This window comes from Pipistrellus kuhlii, unplaced genomic scaffold (assembly GCF_014108245.1).
Source record: "Pipistrellus kuhlii isolate mPipKuh1 unplaced genomic scaffold, mPipKuh1.p scaffold_m20_p_1, whole genome shotgun sequence".
Taxonomy (NCBI): domain Eukaryota; kingdom Metazoa; phylum Chordata; class Mammalia; order Chiroptera; family Vespertilionidae; genus Pipistrellus; species Pipistrellus kuhlii.
In genome coordinates, this window is record NW_023425404.1 from 137,142,950 (window position 1) to 137,163,387 (window position 20,438).

A 20,438-nucleotide genomic window follows, 5' to 3' on the forward strand; every position below is an offset into this window, starting at 1 on the left:
CATTGTTAGATTGAGGAATTGCCTGTGGCTGTTCAGGTGTTTAGCCATCAGGAGGAAATAACATGTAGATTAAGATGCCCTGAGCTGTCTGGCAGCAAGCAATCATCCTTTCAGGTTTGGCAAAATGCCTTCAGATGATTGAGCCCTTGTTGACATACTGGAATTAGCTTCTGGCACTATAGTAAAATTATACATTGGCAAATTCAAAATTTTTTTAAATGTGAAAGTCAACCCACAGGTTGTTGAATTGCAATTATAATTTATCTAGGCCAGTCAACCAAAGCCCTAATTAGTAACATTGGCTCAGAACTCTTCAACCTCAATTAAAAGTGCCACATAAATATCCATTTTGACTCCAAATGGTGGTCAGAAGGTAGAAGTGAGAAGTTTATTTCCGTTTTTCTTTTTAGTGAAGGGATGATATGTTAAAGTGTTGAAAGGTCACATTGAAAGGAGAAAATTATTAACAATGAGTTTCCTAAGCAGAGATAGGTGATGAGGAAGGAGGATATTATGAGTATAGATGCAGTTCTATGACTAGTAATTAGCATCTAAGGGAGATCCTATTTGATAACTTCCATTTAATTCATTTAATAAATACTTATTGAGCTCTTACTATATATTAGGCGATTTTCCAGACCCTTGCTATAGAGAAATCTAACAAGAGATTCAAGGACATTATTCTTTTAAAATTATATTATAGAGGAGGGATTTATACATTAAACACTAACAAATTTGAGAGATATATTGGGGACAGAGCTGGCAGAACTTGTTAATATATTGGATATAGAGCTATTAGATGAATTATCTGTATTGTAAGTTTATCTGCTGAGTAAAAGGGGAATGGAGGAATAAGGGGGCAGGGGATGGTCAGATATTTGACATGAGTGTTACAAGACTGCCAGTAATTTCAGAAATTGCATAGCGGCTTGTCTAGGAAACTGTTGGATTGTCAAGCAATGTTGAGACTTCATTTGACCTTAGTGAGCAAGAATTTACAATGGAGCCAACCTGCCCTGTGATTTTCCCCACCCACCTTCAGCACTCAGGGGCATCAGTGTGGCTGTGACAGTAGCTGACAATTTCTACCCCAAACCCACAACTTCGGCTAGATGTCATTGGTGCAGGAGTGAACACCTGATGGAAGCTGAGCAAGGAGAGCCTTCCTTACACTTCTTATACTTAAGATGAGAGACAGACCTCCTGAACTGTCTTCTTGCAGTTGTTAGATTTAAGAATCAAATGGTCTTTTTGTGACCATATTTCTCACTATTTGGCAAAAGCAAGCTAGTGGTGAGAAAATGAAATCAGTGTGCTGAGAGACACCATAGTAATAATGGAAAACACGTATTCATGCCATGCAAGAGCTGGGCGCAGTTCTAAACATTTATATGCTAACTCACTTAGCGCTCATAACAAACATATGAGGTAGGAACTATTATAATTATCCTCACCTTGCTGATGGAGAAACTGAAGCACAGAGAGGTTGGATTTATTGCATTCTTTCATAGCAGATAGAAGACAAAACAAAGACTTGAATACAGGTCTGTTAGTGCTAGTATCCATGCTTTTAACCTCTATGCTGTATGACACATAAAGGAGAGGCAAAATTCTATTGAAGTTTCATTGAGTTTCTGCTCCCAGTTGCATTTCTGCCCTTGACCTTATTTGGTTGTTCATATCTGTCATGCTTTCTTTCAAGTCACCATTGCTACCTTCAAACTGTTTCTCTCCTCATTCAGCATCCTTGCTCTCAAACCCCTCCATAATTATTCCTTTACATTTCTTTCTGTCCATCATTCTCATATGTTGGGCAATCATTCACCTCTCTGGTTTCTGTATATTGTGTAATGCTTTTTAATCCATTTCAGTGTATAAAAACTGTAAGTACTTGATCCTGTTTGCACAGGAGCAGAGTCCACAAGTTCTCTCTGGCATACCCTAGAAGACACCAGGAAAACCAGAAAATTCATCATGGACACCTTGGGCAAAGTAAGTGCTATCTTTAAAATAGATCCATATCATCTTGATTACTTATCCCAAAACTGCATATTGAAACAAAGTTAAAATACCATTTTCTCCAATCAGAATTTAATGACAATAACCAATGTTATTCATATACCACTATTGGAAAATAAATTGCTAGAAAATCCTTGAGTGATAGTTTGACAATATTGTATCAAATACCATGAAAATGTAATTATCATTTGATTCAGAATTTTGTGTCACAGAAATAATGATGTAGTTTTTATAGACAGGTTAACTGCTTTATTATTTTCAAGAGTATAACACTGGAAGCAACATAAGTCAAATATCAGGAAACTGCGTAAATTTTGATATATTAGTCAGTAAAGTCCAAAGTGGTTATTTTAAATCACCTGTGAAGTAGTCATAATGTTAACTGAGAGAAGACTATAGAACAGCATTCTCACTACAATTATACAAACATACACATACATGGAATGTTAATTGAAAAGACTTACACTAAAATGTTAAAAATAATAATAGCTGGTACCAAACTTGCAGTTTTTCCCTCTTTACCCTTGTCTGTGTTTTCCATTATTTTAATTTAATTTTTCAATTATAGTTGACATTCAATATTATATCAGTTCCAATACTTGCTTTAGACATTTAAGTTCTCCTACATTGGGTGCATAAATGTTTACAAGAGTTACATCCTGTTCTTGGATTGATCCCTTTTTCATTATGTAATGCCCTTTTTGTCTCTTGTTACAGCCTTTATTTTAAAGTCTATTTTGTATAATATTTTGTCTGATGTAAGTGTCCCTACCTTTTTATTTTGTTTCCATTTGCACAAAATATCTCTCTTTGTCTTTATTTTGGCATTTTAGTTATGATGTGTCTTGGGTTTGTCTTGTTTGGGATTCTCTGTGCTTGGGATTCTATGTTTATTTCCTTTCCCAGAATAACTAATACTTTGAACTCTGTATCTGGTTGATTGTTTGTCTCCATTTTACTGTTGTTTTTTTCCTGGGGTTTTACACTGTTCTTTATTAAGGAAATGCTTCTGTGTGTCCTCATTTCAGTTGTATCCCTGTGTTTGTTTCTGTGTATTAGGTAGATCTTCTATGTGTCCCCAATCTTTGTAAAGAGATCTTATGTGGTAGATACCTTGTGGGTACTGCAGGGTGGCACTTGTGTGAGCAGTGTGTTGTAGTTGAGACTAGATTCCTGTTGGCACATCAGTGGGTGGGGGCTGGCCCTCCAGCTGGCTGGCTGTGAGGACTGGCTACAGCACATGAGCTTTTGGTAGGGGGATGACTCCCTGAAGCAGAACTTATTTTAGTGGGACTCTGCCTGCCAAGTCTACCCTTTGGGTATGTCATTTGTGGTGCTAGTTGGGTGGTACTCTGGTGAAGTCTAAAGCCAGCCTCAAGGTTTGTTGGTTCTGGAGCCTCTTGGGAGGGCCTCCAGTGCAGGCCACAATTAGCCGCTACCTGTGCCTGGAGCTACAAAGTGATCTACAGTTGATCATTGCCTTTCCTGGACTTGGAAGCACCTGGGCATAGTTATGCTATGAACTGAGGTTGGCTGCCATTAGTGCCAGGCTTGCAGCCATTTAGCAAGAGTTACAGGGCATGCCAAGGCCAGCTTCTGCTTGTTTGGGGTTGTGAATCTCTGAGACATTTTAGAAATGTCCGCAGCACTGGCCAAGCTGACTGCTTGTATAGAACGGTCACTGAAAGAGTGACCATTCTATACAAGTTGCACAAGTTAGGTGGGGCATGATCTCAGGGAATCAGCAGGGTGTGGCTAAAGCAGTGTCAGTGAGGCTAATGACTACTCAGATTCGGTATCTATGACTGTGTGAGGAGACTGCAACAAAGAAATTATAATGCCTAGCAGCACTTCCTTCCAGAGAGGGCTGCCCCTGCAGTTCTCATCCTGAAGCCAAACAGTTCCTCTTCCTTCATATGTCCCTGGTATTTTCTAAGCTTCTGTCTGTTTTTTGGAGCTAAGGACAATTCTTTGTGAGCCAGTGAATCTATACTCAAGCCCTGTGGGTGTACAGCAGCCTTCTTTCTCACCTGGATAGAATCCCCACTAACTTTCACAGCCAGACATAGTAGGGATTCCCCTTCCCGTCATTGGTGCTGAGCTAGGGAGCCTGGTGTGGAGCGGGCCCTCTTGCTTCTGTCAACCGATGGTAATGGGATCAATTCAAAACCAGGAGTCCCAGTTTGGAGTGCAGTGAAGAAGGTAACTTTATGCATTCCAAACATCTCAATTGTGACATAGCACAGCTGTGAAAATAACATGGCTGTCAGGAGGGCCTGGGAGACGTGATCCTGGGGCCAGGACCCTCTTTGGCTAAACAGTTCTGCGCTGCTCTGCACCAGTCTGCCTTGTGCTGGTAGGTTCCAGTGGATATATAGTCTTCAGCCTTCCGTGGAAAAGGAAAGAGCTCTCCCTGAGCGACAGGGGAACTGTCTTACATAGACAGAAGTTTCCACCCCTGGTTCCTGGTGGATTTGTCCTAATGCAAATGAGGACTCCTAATCCTCAAAGTTTGATTGGTTCAAAAGACCCTGTCGTGATTGATCAAAATGGAACCATTCTAATTAGTCAGTGAAAAAACTGAACATTGCGGGGTGGGAAATAGCTTAACTGCTCTGATTGGATGGAAGAAGCTTCAGTCCTATTGGTTGATATAGGATTCCAGGAATCTTACCTAATAATAGACAAATATTCAAATTGATCATACCTCAACTTCGCCCACAGCCAATCAGAATGAGTATACAAATTAACCCAACAAAGATGGTTGGTTAATTTGCATATGCAGGCACAAAGTGGCCAGGAGGGGTGGGATGCCTGCTATGATGGGGAGGGGACAGCGGAGGGACCTACAGGAGCAGTGCTCTAGACAGAAGACTTGCGGGGCTCCCAGATGGGCGGGAAGTGGGGATGTGCTGGCTTCCAGGCAGCTGGGAGTGAATCCAGGGGAAGGAATATTATGCAATGGGCCTCTAGTTTTTTTATAAGGGCTGGTTCAGATGGCAGAAGCACAGTGTAGGCAGGCAGTTCAGTACAGAGGCAGGTAGTTCAGTGCAAGCTTCTTTCTGAAGTGCAGTTTGCATGAGAGGTTCTCGGTAGTCATCTTCCCTAGATATCTTCCCTATTCTTAACCGTGGGTCAGGAGCAGCACCATTTACATCCCTGCCTTTCCAACCAGTCACAACATGGCTTCGTCTTTATATCCTTAGTTAGAGGCATTCTGTTCAACTAATCTAGTGGTTCTCAAGAGTGGTTGTTCTATATTTCAGTTGTAGTTTTAATGGATCTTGGGAGGAGGTGAGCACAGCATTTACCTACTCTGCTACCTTGACTGGAAGAGTTTTCTAGTTGTTTTTCCTTGAGTGTGTATCATTTTTTAAATTAGGGAAGTTTTTTCATAAATTATATATTCTCACTTGAGTTTAATAAATGAAAGCAGAATAATTCTATCCTGGGGGTGGGAGGGAGTAATTTTTTTTTTAATTTTTTTGTAGCATTTGTCCTTTTTCTCTGTATTTTAAGGCAATTATCATCTCTTCATTAGTATCTAAATTCCTAAAGACATAACAGATTTATCCAGTTCAGTATGTTACTATTAGTAGGGTAGTAAACTTGCAAATAGAGTATACATGAAATTATGAAGGGTACTAGTGTCTGGTATTAAGATGCATCAAAAAGTTTAAGTATTTGAAGCATTGAGGTGCTGGTGCAAGAATAGAAAGATGAGCAGAATAGAAGCAGTTTTCAAAAAGAAACTTGTAAATGTAAATACATAGAGTAAAATTGTTAATTTTTTATATCTTGTACTTGTAACTAATATCTACTGATACATATTACTATTTATCTTTGGTCTCCACCATGGGAGGGATATATTTAACTTAGCAATATTAAAAATGGTATAGCTATGTTTAAACAATGTGTCCATTTACACTTGAATGGCTACACCTTTTGATAGCCTAAGAGCAAGTTTACATGTAAACAAGTTTACTCTCAATTCCCAGGGCAGAAAAAAAAACAAGGTTTAAAATTATTAGATTTTAAAATTTATTCTAAGAAGTGTAAAAGTTTATTAATTAAAAACAATAACAACAACAACAACAAAAAGGAGATTGAAAAACCTGATGAACAATAATAGTGGTTCATTGTAGTAGAGTCGGCGATATGGGAGGGGAGTGGACTGACTGTTCTCTGAGAAAGGGAGGGAGGAAGAGACTGAACATAAACTGTGCACCTATGGATGAGGACAATGGGGGGTGAGGAGGGGGCGGAGGGTAGGGTGGGAACCTGGTGGAGGGGGGAAGAAATGAGGAACCTTTGTAATAATATGAACAATAAAGATTGATTTAAAAAATAATAAAAAAATAAAAATAAATAAAATAAAAATGGTGTAGTTTCATGTTTCTTTTATTGTTGTTGAGATATCTTTGGTTTAGAATCATCTGAGATCTTTTATTTTTAATTTACATTTTAAAAACTACTCGTGGATTCAAAGTCAATGGCAGGGGATGGGGATGCATCCAAGAAAGATGGTAGGGCCACCATCCCAAGACCAGCTATAGAAACACAATATTGCTCTAACAGACAGCCTACCACAATGTACCACACAATGCAGACTTCCCACAGGGAACATAGCAACACAAACATGAAAGCATTGTGCATGGCACTAATACGCTAGTGGGGACTCTTCAAAAAAGCATGCGTGGGATGATCCATCGTGTAGGGCAGATGCATTTAAATTATATCATAATAACTTATCTTTCCTAAACAGAAGAAATAAGAGTTCATCCTGGAATGATTCATTTAGGTTTCATAACTTCACACAACAAAATAATTTTCAGTTGAATTCAAAAGAAATATTTTAAAATCAAACTATAAAAACCTAGAAAGAGGATACAAAATATTTATTTGGTCTCTAAGAATTTTCAAAATATAAAGATGGAATTAAAAACAAAGAAAAAGATACTTTTACAAACCAAAATTTAAAAATGTGTGTTTATCTGTGTGCATGCATATGCCTTCATAAAACATTGCAGGCCAGAAATCAGCAGGGGAAAATAATGTGACAAGTTTACAGACAACAGGTGACTACTTTCATGAGGTCAAATGATTTAAAAAACAAAACAAAAAAAAAACAGCAAGATGTCAGTAGATATTTATGTAAATTATATGACTAAACACTGCACAATAGAGTAATATGTGCAATTAATATAAACATATAAAACATTGAACATCATTAACATTCAAAATACACTAATTAAATGAAGTAACTAGCTTGTTTCTGCCTATCTGTTATTATATTTTTAATGACTTATAGTCAGTGCTAAGGAGAGTGAAATCAATGATGATATAGATATTCTTTCATATTCCTATGAATGGTGCCATATATCTCAACCTTCCTGTAGAGAGATTTGGAAATCAATTTAGTTCTAAAAATTTCTCTATCCTTTCCAAAATAATTCTTACTTAAGAAAGTCAGGAAAGTCAAAATTATAAACAAAGTTGCTCACAATATTCTTTATGATACTCAAAACAATGTAAATAACTACCTGTCTTGGTAATTACTGATTAAGTAAGTTAGGATACATTTTAATGATGAAATAAAAGCAGCCACTTAAAATTATGATTTTGAGGCATTTTACTTACAAACAAGTAGAGGATAACTGTTCAATACATGATGGCTGTTACTAGCAAAAAAGAAAAAGAAAACAGAATAAAAAATGCTTATGTGACATGATCTCAACTACATAAAAATACTATAAGAGACTAGGAGGATATATGCTAAAATTTTAACAGCTTGGTCCTGAAATTGCAATGATCTTTTCCCTGTGTCTTTATTATTTTTGCATGTTTACAAATTTTAACACATTAGTGCCATTTGTGTGATCAGAATAAAAGTTAAATGTCATTGCTAATGATGTCGTTTTATTGTCCTGCCAACAGACAATTACTTGCAGGGCAGCCATTGCCTGGGAAACAAATTCTCTTGCCATTGAGGAAGTTCAGGTGGAGCCTCCAAAGGCTGGGGAAGTTCGCATTAAGGTAAATCTAAGACCTTTAATCTTTACCTTTGAAGATAAATGAACAAAACCCTGTTTTACAGTAGTATTTAACTAGTATATAATTTATAGTTTCAGTCTGTTCACTTAGTAAAAGACGATGTAAAAATTAAGATAAATGAATGCAGTCTATGAATGTTTGAGATATTCTTAATAATAGTAAAATATTGGCAGTTCACTCACCAATATAATTACTTTTATTATAGTATTACTTAGTATTAAATTTTTTACTTAAATTGCATAATATCATAGACCAATATACTTGACAATGTGACCTAGAATGTGTTTTAAGTGTTATGTAATTTTCATTTTGGAGAAAAGGACAAAGAATGTATTTCCCCATATTTCTATGATACAAATGAGTATTTAGTGACTAACAGACTTATTTTATATCTCAATTATGTTGTGCTCATATGTTTTAAAAAATGTCAGAATTTCTCTGAAAAAGTGCACCATGTGTAAATTTCAATTTCTACAAATGAGCAGCTGGACTCCATGATGGTATTCAAAGTGATTTGAAAGCATTAACAATAATTGAACAGAGCTTAGACCAGGGACTGGAAAACATTTATCTGTCAAAGGCCCCTCACTGCTCTCAAATCAACCTCTCAATCAGTATATCTCAAATTTTATGATGTAATTAAATATGCAAGATTAATAGTACTTTTGCTTAAAGTCTTATTAATCATAAAAATCACCTACCTTCTCATTTAAGACCAGGAAATCCAACACTTGATTCAATGAATGCAAAAAACACTTAAAGCTATGTGATTCTAGTCCATAATGAATCAAAGTAGAAGGTATAGAAGGATGGTTCAAAGAGTAACAGAAAAAGAAGGGAGGATATTAGCAGGATGCCAGAAGGACAGAGAGATAGAGGAAAGGAGGAAAGTAGAAAAATATACTTGGGCAATGAAAGATAAAATAGGAAAACATGAGAACTAACACTAAATAATCAACTGTATGTTGTTATGATAAAGACTTTCTTTCACCAATAAGAGAAGTTGAAAGGAAAAATGAGCCCTGACCGGTTTGGCCCAATGGATAGAGCGTTGGCCTGTGGACTGCAGTGTCGTAGGTTCGATTCTGGTAAGGGGCATGTACTTTGGCTGTGGGCATATCCCCAGTAGAAGGTGTGCAGGAGGCAGCTGTTCAATGTTTCTCTCATCGATGTTTCTAAATCTCTATCCCTCTCCCTTCCTCTCTTCAAAAATATCAGTACAAAATATATGCAAAAAAAAAAAAAGAAAAGAAAAATGAAAGGTGATAATAATGTTTGGTAACTGACCACTATTGAGAAGTTACATCATCTATTTCATTCATTCAAAGTGCATCTAATTAAGCCTTAATTATCATGTACTAAATCATCATCATTAAAATATTTAGTAATTAGCCAATGTTTTCTATTCTTACATTGATATGCTCCTTAACTATAGAGGCTGCACCTTAAATAATAAATCCAGAATAACTTACCATAGTGAAAGTTACACAACAAGGACTTGAACAATATCACTTTGAATCCCAAAATAATATCAAGGTTGAGGCCTGGCCACAGTGGCTCAGTTGGTTGAGTGTCATTCTGTGTACCAAAAATTTGTGAGTTTGACCCCCTATCAGGCCACATATAGAAGCTTACCCATCTACACTAATAAAAGAGAAAGATGTAAATTGACCATACCTTCATGATGCCCACCAGCTAATCAGGAATGAGTATGCAAATTAATCCAACGAAGATGGTGGTATAATTTGCATACACAGGCACCTAGCGGGTGGAGGTAGGATGCTTGCATCATCACCATGGTGACAATGCAGGCATGCTGCACTGACCCAGCCATTCTAGGCCTCTGGGCAGCATGGGAAGGCAGAATGGCAGCTCCAGCCAGAGTGAAGGCGATGCTGGCAGCCACAGAAAGGAAGGCCCATTCTAGCACGAATCTTCATGCATCGGCCTCTAATATATATATGTATATATCTTCCTTTCACAGCCTCTAATATATATGTATATATGTTTCTCTCACATTGATGTTTCTCTCTCTCCCCCTTCCTGTCTCTAAGCATGTCCTTGGGTGAGGGTTAAAAAATAATTATATATTTTTTTCTTCTTCTTTTTTTTTTAATCAAGGTTAAGGACTGGGTTTGCTCAAAGAACAGAGCATCCTGCCTCCAGTTTGTGCTAGGGACAGCTTCTCACAAATAATTGCATATTTTTATTTTATATGAAAGATATTAATACAATTATTAAGGATATTCTAGCCTCCTGCATACCTAAGATAATACTTTTAGCCTTGAATCTTGAAGCTATTTAGCACAGTGAGAACAAAACCACAGCATATTTTTTGTGAGCATATCTCCTCACCCATTTGCTGAAATCATATACGAGAATTGTTCTTAGTATCTCAGCCAGAAATGCTGTGTTTCCCACTACAGGTACTGGAAAGCTAGTCAGTATGGTTGGGAGTATGCTTTTTTGGCCATCCACTAGGCAAAGCAATAACATAGAAGCTGTGGTGCATGAAATGTCTCATTTTTATGATCATTTCATAAAATTGCATTGAATCTATTCACAGTTAAGAAGACTTAGAAGCAATATTAGTTAAATATTGCAATAGTTACTTTAACTTAAACCCATTTTACACTATTAGTATAAAGAATATTTTTTAATGTAAAACTTAAAATTTTATAAAATCTATTTTCCCAAAGTATTTCCCAATATTAGACATAAAATTCATTGTTTTCCAATAGTAGTGCTATTTTTAAGTTAAATTGACTGGGGTAACATTAGTTAATAACATTATATTTGCTCCAGTTGTACAATTCTATAATACATAATCTCCACATTGCACTGTTTGTTCACTACCCAAAGTCAGATCTCCTTCCATCACCATGTATTTGATTTACCTTCTTTATTCTCCTGCCACCTCCCTTCCTCTATGGTAACTACAATACTGTGTTTGTGTCTATGAATTTGTTTGTTTGTTTTGCTTGGTCATGTGTTGCTCTCTGTTCTGTATCCTACCTGTGAGTCAAATCTTATGGTTATTGTCCTTTTCCATGTGACTAATTTTACTTAGCTTGATACTCTCAAGATCCAGCCATATTGTTCCAACTGGTAATATTTCATCTTTTTTATGGCTGAGTACTATTTCATTGAATATATGTACTAGACCTTCTTTATCCAGTTAACCATCAAGGGACACTTAGGTGGTTTCATGTCTTGACTATTGTGAATAATGCTTCAGTGAACATAGGGGAACATATATAATTACAAATAAGGTTTCCAGATTTTTAAGGTACATATCCACAAAAGGGATTACTAGGGTTATAAGTAGCCAGTTTGTATATTATTATAAGAGGTATTATTTGAAAATATCTTCCCTCATTTGGTTGGTTGCTTTTTTACTTTGTTGATGGTTTCTTTAGCTGTGCAAAGCTTTTAAGTTTGAAGTAGTCTCTTTCATTAATTTTTGGTGCCACTTCCCTTACCTCTTTGGTCAAGTTCATAAAAGACTCTCTGATACTAAGGTCCATAAGTTTAGCACACATGTTTTCTTCTATGTATTGTATTGTTTCAAGTCTTATATTCAAATCTTTAAGTTATGTTTTGTGTATGGTTTCAGATAGCAATCTAGTTTCATTCCTTTACATGTGACTTTCCAGTTTTCCTAACATAATTTATTGAAGAGGCATTCCTTAGCCCATTGTATGTTTTCAGCTCCTTTGTCAAAAATTAGTTATCTATGTATGTGTTGGTTTATTTTTGGGCTCTTAATTCTGTTCCATTGGTCTTGTTTTTTCCCAATGCTATACTTTTTTATTGTTGTAGCTTTGTAGTATAATTTGAAGTCCGGGAGTATGATACCTCTGACTTTGCTCTCTATTTCTCAGGATTATTTTGGCTATTCAGGAGCTTTTGTGACTCCATACAAATTCAAAGATGTTTTTGTACTACCATGTTTCCCCAAAAATAAGACATCCTCCGAAAATAAGATCTAGTGCATGGAAAGATAAGACATCCCCTGAAAATAAGACCTAGCGCAACTTTGGGAGAAAAAATTAATATAAGTCACTGTCTTATTTTGGGGGAAACAGGGTATTCATTTGAAAAATTCCACTGAAACTTTGATGAAGATTGCATTAAGTCTGTATATTGCTTTAGGTAATATGATCATTTTAACTATGTTAATTCTTCCAATCCATGAACACAATATCTTTCCTTTTTTGTTTGTCTTCTTCAATTTCTTTTAACAATGTCTTATAGTTTTCAATGTATAGAACCTTCACTTCTTTTGCTAAATTTATTCCTAGGCATTTTATCATTTTGGCTGCAATAATAAATGAATTGTTTTCTTCATTTCTTTACTGATTTTTTATTAGTAGCATATAGAAATGAATGGATTTTTGTACCTTGATTTTGTATCCTGCAACATTACTGTATTTGTGTATTGTTTCTAATAGTCTTTTCCTGTAATCTTTAGGGTTTTCAATATATATAATCATGTTATCTGCAAATAGTGACAGTTTTGTTTTTTTTTCAAATTTGGGCACCTTTTATCTTTCTCTTGCCTGATTACTTAGGCTAAGACTTCTACTACTATTTTGAATAATAGTGACAAGGGTGGGCATCCTTGTCTTATTTCTGATCTTGAAGAAAAAGCTTTCAGTTTTTCACCTCAAAGACGTTGTTATTGATATGTAGTCAAAAAGTCCTTCATTGTAATTGCCCTTCATATTTCAAAACTCTTTTTATGACATGTACCAAATAGTTTTTTTAAAACCTCAGTTTATTTCCAGGTCTTAACATGCACAATGTGACTTTGGGCAAGTCATTCCAAATCTTTGAATCCCCCTTTCCTCACTTCTAGGTTTGGGGTAATAAGGCCTGCCCTGTGTTCCTCTGAGAGTTGTTATAAATATCAAAGAAATAATTCATGTAAAAATTTAGCCTCAGATAAAAGAAAGAAAGAAATCCAAAACAATTAATCTTTTGTCCCTTAATTCCTATGCAGCTAACATCTACAGGAATCTGTAATACTGATGATCATGCAATGAAAGGAATTCTCCCCATGCCTTTTCCTTTCATCCCAGGCCATGAAGGAGCTGGTATTGTGGAGAGTATTGGCACAGAAGTGAGCTCAGTGAAACCAGGTGGGTAATGGGCCATAAAAGCCTTTAACTAAACAACCTGCCAAAGAGCTTCCTTACACAGTGAAAAAACTTATAATGCATTACCATATTTATAAAAGAAATAACTTAGTTTACCTCTATATTCTTCTAACTAATCATATGTCATGATATTAAATATATCTAGTCATTCCATGAGTCACACAGTTTCCCTGCTGTCATTTCTAGCAATCCAGGGGCAATGGTTGGGCCAAGTATATATTCATAGCTGCTAGGAGCCAATTCCAGCATATCATACATGCAAGAGTTTTATTGAAAGATTGATAGAATGTGGGGACTCAACAAGGGCTGAGTCACACATGTTATCGCCTGTTGGGAATGGCTAATGGCATTTCCCCAAACCTGGAAAGGATGCATAAAATCTTTGCTTGCTGCCAGACAGTTCAGGACTGCTTCATCTACGTGTTATTGCCTCCTACTGGCCAAACACCTGAACAGCCAAAGGTAATTCCCCATTCTGACAATGGACTACATATAAGAAACCCCACCCTTTGATGTGTATATCTATCTCGCCTTAGGTCAATTTGTGTTTATAAAAGGCAAGGGATTATGAGATGAGAAGAACATGGTTTCTTTAGCCAGATCAAGACCACGGGTTTACGTAGACAAATAGAACTTGAATTTTCATTAATAGGATGATAATGCTATCTCAAAGAGTCAAAGAAAGCAAGTATACACTCTTTCCCAGGCTAATCAAAAGGGATCTTGGCATACCTATTCTGAGCATGTCTAAAATGATCAGCATGAATAAAAGCAGTCACACAGATTAAGATACTAGAAACACTGGCAGCCTATAGCCACGCATACAAAGAGTTAGGAAAGTGCATAGTCAGAAATTCACAACCTGCCATGACGGTATTCATTTGTCAATCAAGTATAGATGTCTAGCCTATATATGACACTAGTTATAGTAGGAGGGACAAAAGTAGAAAGTCATCGCCTTTGCATAATCCAAGAATATAATGCAAATAGGATGGATATATACTGTAACTCCTCTTCAGCTAGAAAAATTCCAATGCAAGTTTTATTGAAAATGATGTGCACTTGCAGAGAAAGGATGAGAGCAGGAACTTCTGAATATGAGATTTAGTACCTTTGGTCAGTGGAGGTGAGATCTGCCTTATTTAACCTACAAGCAATTTTTTAATGCCAACTAAACTCTGCAAGAGGCCAAAGGGGAGTAGTTTCTGCTCTGTAAAAGTTAGTAAGGACCAATATAGGAACAACATTGTAGACCTCTGACAAGGCCTTTGTAAGTTGTGATGATCATGTTAATTTTCTTCCCTGACCCTACTTAGTCTGTCACCCTAGGGTCCAGGAAGGCTAGCTAGTGGCTGGATCCAAATGTAATCAATACTCTTCCCACAACTCTGCACCTTAAAAGCCACCCTCCATAGAAAGGGCTCCAGAAGCAGAAAGAGGGATTACTTTTATTCTCTGAAGTTACCATGTATTGGAACTTAGCCTCACTAAAGAAAACATGTAAGAGGTCTATCTGCTATGGGTCAGTGTGGGCAGACTATGAGAAGGCCTCCTAATAACAATATAATAGTGAGAGTGGATATAATAATCAGGGGCATTTTATTTCATATATGTGATAGCAATAGCATTATAGTTGATGACCTATACATGAATAGCATGAATGGGGGGCAGTGGGGCTCAGTAAAGAGAATTCTGCTGTTATCTAGCCAAGCCACTTTAGGCAGGTGACAAATACTCTGGAACTTAAATCTTTCAAAGGTATTAAACTAGACGACGTCTCTAAGGTTTATTCCTGATTTCATTATTCTATTGCCAGAAAAGAGGCAAGCCAACTTACAACTCTCTGTCAAACAGGGAATATCTCCAAATTTCCATTATTTGCCCAAAAGAATTATGGCATTTCTGAAACCAGGTTATATGGTTTCTTCTGCAAAACAACCATGGGAAATGTTATACTGGCTGCTATAATCTGTCCACACTGAGTTTTCAAGGCATCCAATGAAATCTTTATAAACATATTATTGTATTTCTGCTGCAATAATAATTTTAACTAATGATCACTTTTTCCCCCCTAAATATAGGAGATAAAGTCCTCACAATCGCTATTCCACAGTGTAGAGAATGCAATTCCTGCTTGCATGTCAAGGGAACCTTCTGTGAGAAACAAGAGTTAGTAGATTAACCCCTCATTCTTTTACTAAATTTTTATATTGTGCAAGTATTGGCCTATAGCTAACAATGCTCACTTTTCTCTTTAAACTCCGTGTTCATGCCGGTACCTGTGCCTGTGTCTGTGTCACTGTGGATTAGTATTCTACCTTGTTCTGGATTAATGATGGATGGGACGAGAAGATTTACCTGCAAAGGAAAAAAGATTTATCACTCTTTCCGCACAAGCACCTTCACTGAATACACTGTTGTGCCTGAGTTTACAGTGGCAAAAATTGATGATGCTGCTCCTATGGATAAAATTTGTCTCATGAGCTGTTCTGTACCTACAGGCTATGGGGCTGCTGTTAACTCAGCCAAGGTGAGGAAGACCCCTGTGTAATATTATGTGTCATGGTGATCTGCCTAGAAAACATTAAAACTAGACCAATGTTTCAATTGGGGTTCCTAAAGTCTCAATGGTTGTTTTTATTACTTGCTTTTTTTGTTTGTTTTCTTAATCACAGATGTCCAGGTTTGATTCCTAATACAAGCATGTCTTGTGACTTTGTAGGTCACCCCTGGTTCTATCTGTGTGGTCTTCGGACTGGGAGGAATAGGCTCAGCCATTGTCATGGGCTGCAAAGCCTCTGGTGCTTCTAGAATAATCGGAGTTGATATCAATGAGGAAAAATTTCCCCGGGCAAGAGCTTTAGGGGTCACTGATTGCCTGAACCCTCAGAACCTCAAGAAGCCAGTCCAGCAGGTGATCAAGGAAATGACAGTTGTTGGTGTTGACTTTGCCTTTGAGGCTGTTGGACTCCCTGATACCATGGTACGTAGGCTTGGGGCACAATGAGTAGATGTTTACCCAATGGACATGTCTTAAATACCCTCGTGCAGATAAGTGAAAATCACCTGAACATATGTTTTGGAACTATGAACTCCAAATGAAAAAAATAAATAAATTTTGCCAAGACCGGTTTGGCTCAACGGATAGAGCGTCGGCTTGGGGACTGAAGGGTCCTGGGTTTGATTCCGGTCAAGGGCATGTACCTTGGTTGCGGGCATATCCCCAGTAGGGGGTGTGCAAGAGGCAGCTGATCGATGACTCTCTCTCATCGATGTTTCTAACTCTCTATCTCTCTCCCTTCCTCTCTGTACAAAATCAATAAAATATATTTTAAAATAAATAAATAAATAAATAAATAAATTTAAGCCATTCATTTTTATAAACAAACAAAATAGAAACAGACTCATTGATAGAGGACCAACTGATAGACTTCAGAGAGAAGTGGAGCAAGGGAGTTGGGTAAAATAGGTGAAGGGATTAACAACAGCAACAGAACACTCATAAACACAAACAAAAGTATGGTGATTATCAGAGGGAAAGGGTCTGGCAGATAGAAGAAGCTAAAGGGGGAATAAATGGTGACAGGAGGAGACTAGACTTAGGATGGTGAACACATAATACAATATGCAGGTGGTGAATTATAGAATTGTAGACTCAAAACCTATATAATTTTGTTAACCAATGTAACTCCAGTAAATTTGTTTTGAAAAAAATATATCTATATATTATATTATACTTAAAGATATGTCATTATAGCATACAAAGTTTAAACATGTTAAGGCTTATAATACCAATACTCCATTTTCTTTATTCCTAGCTCTTTCTTCATATATGTATTTATATTTAATGATATACGTTATTTAATTCACATCTGATATTTATGTGTGTCCTATATCAGAACCATCCATTCCTTTGGAAAAATGAGCTTTTATGCACCTGTGTTACATTCTAGGGATACAAGGGTTAATAAAGTTGGCACCACACTCTTGGATCTTACATTTTAGAAGGAGGAATATAGACATTCAATACATTTCAGTACATAGCTAATGTACTTAGCCAAAGAATAAAGTAGAAGTAGTAATATAGGCAATAGAAAAAGAGACAAATAAGTGAAAATGGAGGAAAAGGGGGAACAGCAGAGCTAAGAATCAGAAAGAAAGTAAAAACAGATACCATGTTTCCCCGAAAATAAGACATCCTCCGAACTAGCGCATGGAAAGATAAGACATCCCCTGAAAATAAGACCTAGTGCAACTTTGGGAGAAAAAATTAATATAAGACATTGTCTTATTTTCGGGGAAACAGGGTAGATATAAAGAAATACACTATGCATCTTTAGAACATTGACTTTTTAGATTTAAAAAGATGAACACGTTTGTGTGTTTCTTTGTTTTTTTTGTTTTTTATTGTTTTAATAGTTGGACAGAAAGTCATAGCAAGTAAGAAGGCTAGACAAATAATACAGTGTATGGCCTTTGAGGCTGTGGGTATATTATTTAATAAACACATGGTGCTTACTATTTGCCAGACAGTCTTCTAAATGTTTTAAGAATGACAAATCACTTAATTCTCATAACTCTGTGAAGTAGATAGTATTTTTTTTTTTACAAATAAAAAAGTTGAGGCATTTGAAGTTTAAGTAACTTACCTAAAGGTCACACAAATAGCCGAATCTGTGCTTTTACCACTAAACTCTATTGGTTCTCTAATGAGATCCCATCATTGGCAGTGTTGAAGTTGAAGTTGAGCTAAAGTAGTATCTGCCCAGGAAGAGGTTAGAAATGAGAAACTTCATAATTCCTTCCCTCTCTGGTGGTAATTGCTATTTATAAAAGGAAATGTACTTATATTGATAATTATCATTGTCAGCTTGCTGCTTGGGATTCCTGCAACCTGAGCTATGGTGTCTGTCTGATTGTTGGGCTGGCTCCACCAAACACAAAGCTTTGTCTTGGAGCACAAAAGATTACCCCTGGACGGACATTGAAGGGTGTATGTATAGGAGGTAAGTGGATGAATAGATGGAACCAGTTTGTTGATCTCATGAAATCATTTTTAACTTTGTAGAAACATGGAATTCAAAATTCTTCTCCTTGAAGAAACGCAGCTATAATGGTAGAAGTCTCCAAAGACTTCTCCTCCAATGGGTTTGTGTATTTTGCAAATCAATTTTAGATTATTTAAATAATCAACTTTTTAAAATTTAAATAAAATATTATCTCATGCAAAATAATTTTGGCATTTTTCAGTGTTCGAAATAATTCAGCCAACTTTGGTTTTACACTGGTGGCTTCAGTTTGATGTGCTATTTTAACAGCAATGTCTTTTGGGTAATTATATCCACCAATCTGGTGTTTTGGCACTAATTTTTGCCTTTCAGAAGAGCCCTGATTTCTGAGAAACACTAGGCAACAGCTTTAATAAATTAACATTCCCATCTTCTGATGGTAAGTTCCAAAGTCATCACCATATGTGTAAATAAGGAGAGGAGAAAATGGTTGTGCAACAGTAATCCTAGGAGGTGGGTCAAAGCCTGGTAGGTGAAAAGGGTCATTTTCCACTCAGTAGCATGTAAAGATTGACCCAATTTTTCTTCAAAAGAGTTCTAGGTAACAGAGCTGTTTATGGAAGCCACAATTAGCAGCAGAAGTCGATGGCTTCTGATGTACAAATCAATTCTTTTTTATGTTCAATGGTAAATTTTGAGAGAAACACTTCACCATCTCCATGATTCATTTGACTTTTTTTTTTCCTTTTTGTTGGTTTGGTATTTCTCAAATCTTATTACAATAGCTTTTTTGTTTTGCAGATTATAAAACCAGAGACTGTATTCCCCAACTAGTGACTTGTTACCTGCAAAATAAAATTAATATCGATTTATTAGCAACCCATCAACTTCCTTTTGACCAAATCCACAAAGCTTTTGAGTTGTACCATGCCGGAAAAGTGTGAGTGTTTTATTTGATAATCTTCCATATTCTGAACTAAATTCAGAGAAAATCATTCTTCAAGTATTTCTAAGAGGTTTTGTTAGAAAGAAATGGCTACTTGGACCTTTGATATTTTTTATATGCTCCACCCTATTTTCTTCTAAGATGAGAAACAGTTTTATCTTCAGGCCATTCTTTGGGAAAGACCCAGATCAACCTATTTCAAGGAAATGCTCAAGAATTTAGTATGACACTATGAAACATTCTAACCCACATTAGTCAATTATGTGTTATGTTTCTGGTTAAAGAAATAATCTAGAATAAATGAGCTGACTTTACTGGAGTCTTACAAGGAATCTTAAAGGCAGAAGTTTAGACTCCACCCAGGACACAAATCCTTTCTGCGCTATTTCTGACAAATGGTCAGTCTGCTTTAGCTAGCTCACCTTCAGGGATAGGTTTTTCACTCATTGTATTCATACATTCATTTACTCAGTCAAAACATATGTAGTGATGGAACACTGTATGCCACAAGTGTTCTAAGTGCTGAAGATACAGTGGAAAACAAGCAATAAGCAATAACGGGAGAATATTCCTGTGATGAATGTTTTGATTTCCCCATTCTGATTGCAAGCACATCTTCCTTCTCCAAATGTACCTATAGTCTTTATTTGTTAAGCAATGTTTAAATAAGTTTAATCTATGTTTTTAAATTTTATACTGCTCTACCTTGTTGGTTTTGAATTAGCATGTCAGCCATTAAATCAGAAATGAAAAGTCAAGGAATCTCTTATGAAATTAAAGGAACAAATTATGCCGAGTGGAGGGAAGGGATTTAGCAAGCAGTAAATATACTGCCAAAGGGAAGGAACCAAGGCAACCCATTTTTTTTTTCCTAACTAGACACGGGACTATATTCTAGGGCTAGTCAAAGCTTATCAGAAGCTGTAACAGAGGGTTTTAATGTTTTTGTGGTCATGCAGCCAGAAAAAACAGTGCTGAAAGCTGCAGGCTTCCGTTCATGGCTGGTCTAGATGGTGATATGAAAAATATCCCAATCAGGTGGTGTGGTGATATGTCATATAGGTGAACTAAGGTTAAGGTGAAGATGAAGTTGAGTTTGGACATGTTTAGACAATATAGACTCTCATGATATAGTGCATAATTGGTTTTGCAGAAATCATTGTTTCTGAAGCAATTCAAACATTTTAACTTTGCACTTTTATGTTTCCAGGATTCGCTGTATTCTGCTGTTCTAAGACCTAAGATGAT

At 36.5% G+C, this 20,438-nt stretch overlaps 1 protein-coding gene across 1 annotated transcript; it reads left to right on the top strand.

Annotated features, from left to right (window-relative positions):
• The first annotated feature begins 1,974 nt into the window (after positions 1-1,974).
• Positions 1,975-20,425, top strand: LOC118703713 (alcohol dehydrogenase 1-like). Its single transcript, XM_036410807.2, has 9 exons — positions 1,975-1,992; positions 7,957-8,055; positions 13,079-13,217; positions 15,317-15,404; positions 15,546-15,765; positions 15,958-16,218; positions 18,106-18,241; positions 19,046-19,184; positions 20,401-20,425. The coding sequence occupies exons 1-9, from the start codon at positions 1,975-1,977 to the stop codon at positions 20,423-20,425; spliced, it is 1,125 nt and encodes a 374-aa protein (XP_036266700.1).
• The last annotated feature ends 13 nt before the right edge of the window (positions 20,426-20,438 follow it).

Bases quoted from the DNA above. Each gene is read 5' to 3' on its own strand.
- LOC118703713 (XM_036410807.2), top strand. The intron at 13,218-15,316 runs GTGGGTAATGGG...CCCTAAATATAG, and splicing joins AGTGAGCTCAGTGAAACCAG to GAGATAAAGTCCTCACAATC. The intron at 16,219-18,105 runs GTACGTAGGCTT...TATCATTGTCAG, and splicing joins TTGGACTCCCTGATACCATG to CTTGCTGCTTGGGATTCCTG.